The following is a 5,000-nucleotide window of genomic DNA, read 5'->3' on the forward strand; positions in this document are numbered from 1 at the left end:
CTGGAGACATTTCGCAACTCCGCCCCCCCCCCGCCTGCCCCCCTCTGCCCCCCACCACACGATGCCCCTACTTCCCCCGTCTTTTTCTTTCCGTGTCTCATCTCCACGAGTGCAGCAATGGCGGAGACAGAATGAGTGCTGCAGTACAATGAAGACAGACATGTTTCTGAAGGAGCAGCTCCTGCCAAACGGCGCATGAGACCAGCACTTTTCTTCACCCAGTTTCCGGAAGTCAGCCATCCTGTCGGGCAGAAAGGGGACCCTGATTGCAGCACCTCTGTACGCGGTGTTTCCCCACTGCTGACACCCTGATCTGATCTGATCTGATATGATATGGATACTTATACAGCGCCTATTCTTGGTCGGAGAGCAAGTTCTAAGCGCTTTATAAACACGGGTTCATTTGCACAAGCTGCCAACCTGGGTAAAGCCGACTAACGTCTGCAATTGGGCGCTCATCATTCGTTTCCTGAGTCATTCAATTAGATTTCAGGCACGCACACATACACACTCAGACAGACACGTAACATTTTACGTGTATGACGGTTTTATTTATTTACCCCGCCAAGTAGGCAGCCATATTCTGTTTCCGGGGGTGTGCATTCTGGGTATGTTATTGTTTCTTTTACCAACAGAACGCTGACATGGATCACAGGATCTTTGACGTGCGTATTTGATCTTCTGCGTGCGTATACACACGAAGGGGGTTCAGGCACTAGCACACCCTGACCAAGGAGTGTTAGGCTCCCCTGGGTTCAGAACCACGATTATATCTTGTATATAGCACTAGCGTGCTCAAGTTCATTGTTTGCATTTCTTTCGGTGATAATGAAAGCGGAGCGACTGCAAGCACTGTAAAATCGAAGCCATTTCGATCTTTCTTTTCTTTTCTATAACTATGTTCTAATATCTATTTTATTCATTCACAGAATCACAGAAACATGGCTGGTGCAACAACCGAATGGTTTTAACATTGGCACTGTAATCCGAGGGTCCTGATTTCGATCCCTGTACCCGCGCTTTGTGGATCAATTCAGGGTGGAAATGGTTTTTCTTCCGATCGGCCAGGTCAACATTATGTGCACACCCACTAGTGCCTTAATCCCCTTCGTGTGCACACACTTGCAGATACGCATTTAAAGATTCCGTAATCCATGTTAGCGTTCAGTTGCTTACGGAAACACAAACATAACAGGCATGCAGAGAACACCACCAACGGCCACCTCCTTCGAACCCCCGGCATGTACCGGGCCACCCGACTACACCAGGATGCCATTCCTGGCCAGCTCTTTCGACTTTCAGCCGATGTGCAGGTTGACCCTAACAGTGAAACTTGACGAGTCATTTTTTTCGGCAGTCACCCTTGTTGTTGTTGTGAAAACGACTAACCTTCACTCACTTGAAACATGAATATGCAACAATAAATGATACTACAACTGTTACATGTTACGGATTAGCTGCATAGTTTTGTGTGTTTTTCCTCCCACATGTATCAAATGTAGCTCTCGAGCGACCAATTCGTATCGTATGACTATTACAACTGATAGTGAGCACAATATCAAAGGTGTTTCATGTGTTATTATTAGTTACGCGAAATTGTAACATTTTCATATATATCTACCTCCGCGTCGTTTCCTGAAATCAACGAGTCTTCCCTTGACTCGTCTGGACAACACCAGATGCCATTCCTGGCGCTCTTTCCACTCCAGCTCCTGAACAACTTCACCTTCACAGCGAAACCTGAAGGGTCAGTTATTCAGCAATCTCCCTCGTCCTGACTTGACGTATGATGTTTGAGGTTGTTCACAGGAAGGCAGAGACGCGCGCATGCACAAGATAAAAGCCTACTGGTATCGGACCTTAATGAGGTCCATTTTCACCAGTAGTTCAGGTGTAATAAGATACACCCACGATGTCCCCACCCCCACCCCCTGTCCCCCGCCCCCGCCGTCCCCTCCCCCTCCCTCCGCGATGGCCGTACTACCGCCACTCCCATATCTTACCTGACGATGAAGTCGGAGCGTGCCTCGATCATGATCTTTTTCTCGTTCATGATGTGCTCCTGCTGGCGTGTCTCCACGATGTGGTGCTTCTTCAGGATCTTCAGGGCGTAGGTCCGGCTCTTGTCGCTGTTCACCTGCACCTGTGGTGGTCAACAACACTGGGGGGCTGTTTACTGCGTTGGTTGGAAAGGGTTCGGGAAGAAGTGTGTGTGTGTGTGTGTGTGTGTGTGTGTGTGTGTGTGTGTGTGTGTGTGTGTGTGTGGAGAGAGAGAGAGAGAGAGAGAGAGAGAGAGAGAGAGAGAGAGAGAGAGATGTTTGGTATCTTACTGTGCTATCATACTGCTTTTTTTTTTCTTCTCCGTACATATTCGCTTCACAGATAGAGAATGAAATGCACGGAGGAGAAAGGAGAAAGGAGGCAGACACAGAGAAAGCGAGAGGGAGAAAGGCAAGTCAAAGACAGGAAGTCCGATCACTAGTGACATGCAACTACGTCCATTGACATACTACCCACAGAGAGCGAGAGCGAGAGAGAGAGAGAGAGAGAGAGAGAGAGAGAGAGACAGACAGACAGACAGACAGACAGACAGACAGAGAGAAACAAGATGCAGCCAGGCCATACCCCTCTTGCGTATCTGTCACAGTAAACCCATTCATCTCGCTGGTGGTTTACCTCAGCAACACCAGACTCATGTTCGTGATTTGTTGCGTTGAAAAGTGCCGACAAGATGGATAAAACCTGCTCCCCTAAACTGAACCTCGAAAATTCAACCGTCTCTTCCCCCGACTAAGCACCCTCCCCCTCCCTACCCCCTAACCCCTCCACTACACTGCAACCCCCTTGCCGTTGCCATATTCCCTTTTCCTCCCCTAATAGTCTAGTAATTCTGTGAGAAAAAGTGGCCGAACCTCAAAATAATTGCAAGAAAACGTTTTTTTGGCTCTACGTGTTCAGAATTTTTCGCTCTATCACCCGTAAAAAATCGAAGATAATCGAACGTCAGATACGATCAGGAAAATTAAATAAAGAAAAATAAATAGGCTGAGATGGAAGAAAAAGCACACCATACTTTTTTGCTGCCGCAGCTTGTCATTCGCGCCTTGTCAAGTCGGGCTCTGCGGGCAGGCCTGGTTCCTCCCCGCGCTTTCTCACTCCGTGCAGTGAAACCTGTTTCGTACTTCCCTGACCGTAGTGAATGGTTTACGTTGATTTGTTAGCAATTAGTGATTCCGGAATAATAAAACGTACTTATAACTGTCAATTGAATCAGTTACTGAACTGTTATAACAGTTATCTTGTTCCTAATTTTCATCTAGATAGACAACACGGAAGTGGCGTTGAAGAAAGGTTCACATGTTGCCTTCGCAAAATGTGGTGTTGAAGTATGGTGAACCATGCGCTTAAAAAAATATTTTACTGAAGAAATTACAATATTCAACTTTCTTAAGTAATTGTATGTAAAACTGAAACGGACGGCTATCAAGGCACTTGTGTGATCTGAAGTGACGAGAAGCCATTGTCTGGGTTCTAAAACATTGATTTATTTTGTTTGTTTGTTTGTTTTTCTATTTATGTATCTATCAATTTACTTATTCATCTATTTGTTTTATTTTTTGTTTGTTAGTTACACATTTATCATTCAGTTTATTTTTGTTTATTCATTTATTTATCTAATTATGAACTGTCTTGTTTGTTTCATTTTATCTATCATTATTATTATCTTCTGTCGTGGGGGTATTTCAAACACGTGACTGTGTGTGTGTGTGTGTGTGTAAGAAAGAGAGAGAGAGAGAGAGAGAGAGAGAGAGGCAAAACATTATTTTGAATTTGAAAGCAAAATATCACCAAATGTGGATATGCGCACACTCACACACATGCGCGCGCAATATGTGTCATTCATGTAGATGTTTTGTCCACTGTGACCTGGAAACGTAGAATTCATACATGAGATGTTGTCTGTTATAATGGATTCATTTATGTCAGATTTATATATATATATATATATATATATATATATATATATATATATAAATCCAATTAATATAATCCTATGTTTGATCGTGACCTGGTCTCCATTTGACCTTAAGCTGGTCCTCTTTTCAGCAGTAATAAGTACAGTATCAAAAGAAATCAAACCATACAAGAAGAACATCGATCCTGACAGTCTGTGCAAATTGTTAACGTGAAAGGCAATGTATAAGCAGAGCGACTTATTCACACAAAGCTGTCTTTATGCGTCTTAAGGTTGCATTTTTAAAATATGCACTTACATTTTGCAGACATTCTTCACCAATAAGTACAGATGCAAGTCTGGAAAAAAAAAAAAAACCCACACATATTGCGATTATTTTGGGAATTAGACCACTTTTTGTCATAGAATTACTGGACTAATTCATAATAATGTCCATCCTCACAAAGGCTTCCCTCTCAGTGTTGTTCTTCAGCGGTTGTCACCTGTGCTGAGTTCGAATAATGTATTCCATGACACTCTCCACATGCTGGCGAGCAGTCAAAACCTTGTTTTTCTGCAGGTACACCTTTTTGTCACAGTCACACTCGCAATCACAGCGGATAATGCACAGAAGCTTGGGAGGAGCAGGAGGCAAGTCTGCTGTGCAAGGCGGCACCATCTGGTTGTCAACAATCTTCCAGCCCCATTGTCCCGGCACAAGTGTGTCATTTCCAGTCCACTGTTGGACTTGCAGATATGTCCTCAAACTGTGGTATTTGGTAGCAGAGGACGTTGTTGGCAGAGAGTGAACTTGTATGAATGTTGTCCCAGACGCTACCTTGAACAGAACATCATGTATCTAATCTTGTCAAGGGTGGACGCTGTCTTCCTATCATACAAAGACAAGAGCATCTGCTCAGCAGCAGCAACAGTCTCATCTTTCTCTAAGTTCTTCAGGAATGTCTCTGCCAGTTCACAAAGTCGTTCTGAGCTCAGAAATTTCTGGAAACCTGTCCGTTTGCCAGTTCCAAAAGCTCGGGACGTT

The 5,000-nt window shown here is 44.3% G+C and overlaps 1 protein-coding gene across 3 annotated transcripts in view; it reads right to left on the bottom strand.

The window, feature by feature from the left end:
- Positions 1-5,000, bottom strand: part of LOC143289706 (cGMP-dependent protein kinase 1-like) — a 362,793-nt gene that overhangs the window by 31,850 nt on the left and 325,943 nt on the right. For all 3 annotated transcript variants that reach the window (XM_076598769.1, XM_076598760.1, XM_076598778.1), the window contains one exon: positions 2,004-2,143. In XM_076598769.1, coding sequence (XP_076454884.1) covers positions 2,004-2,143 — 140 coding nt within the window. The remainder of the gene's footprint in view (positions 1-2,003; positions 2,144-5,000) is intronic.

The sequence above is a fragment of the Babylonia areolata genome, chromosome 1 (genome assembly GCF_041734735.1).
Source record: "Babylonia areolata isolate BAREFJ2019XMU chromosome 1, ASM4173473v1, whole genome shotgun sequence".
Taxonomy (NCBI): domain Eukaryota; kingdom Metazoa; phylum Mollusca; class Gastropoda; order Neogastropoda; family Buccinidae; genus Babylonia; species Babylonia areolata.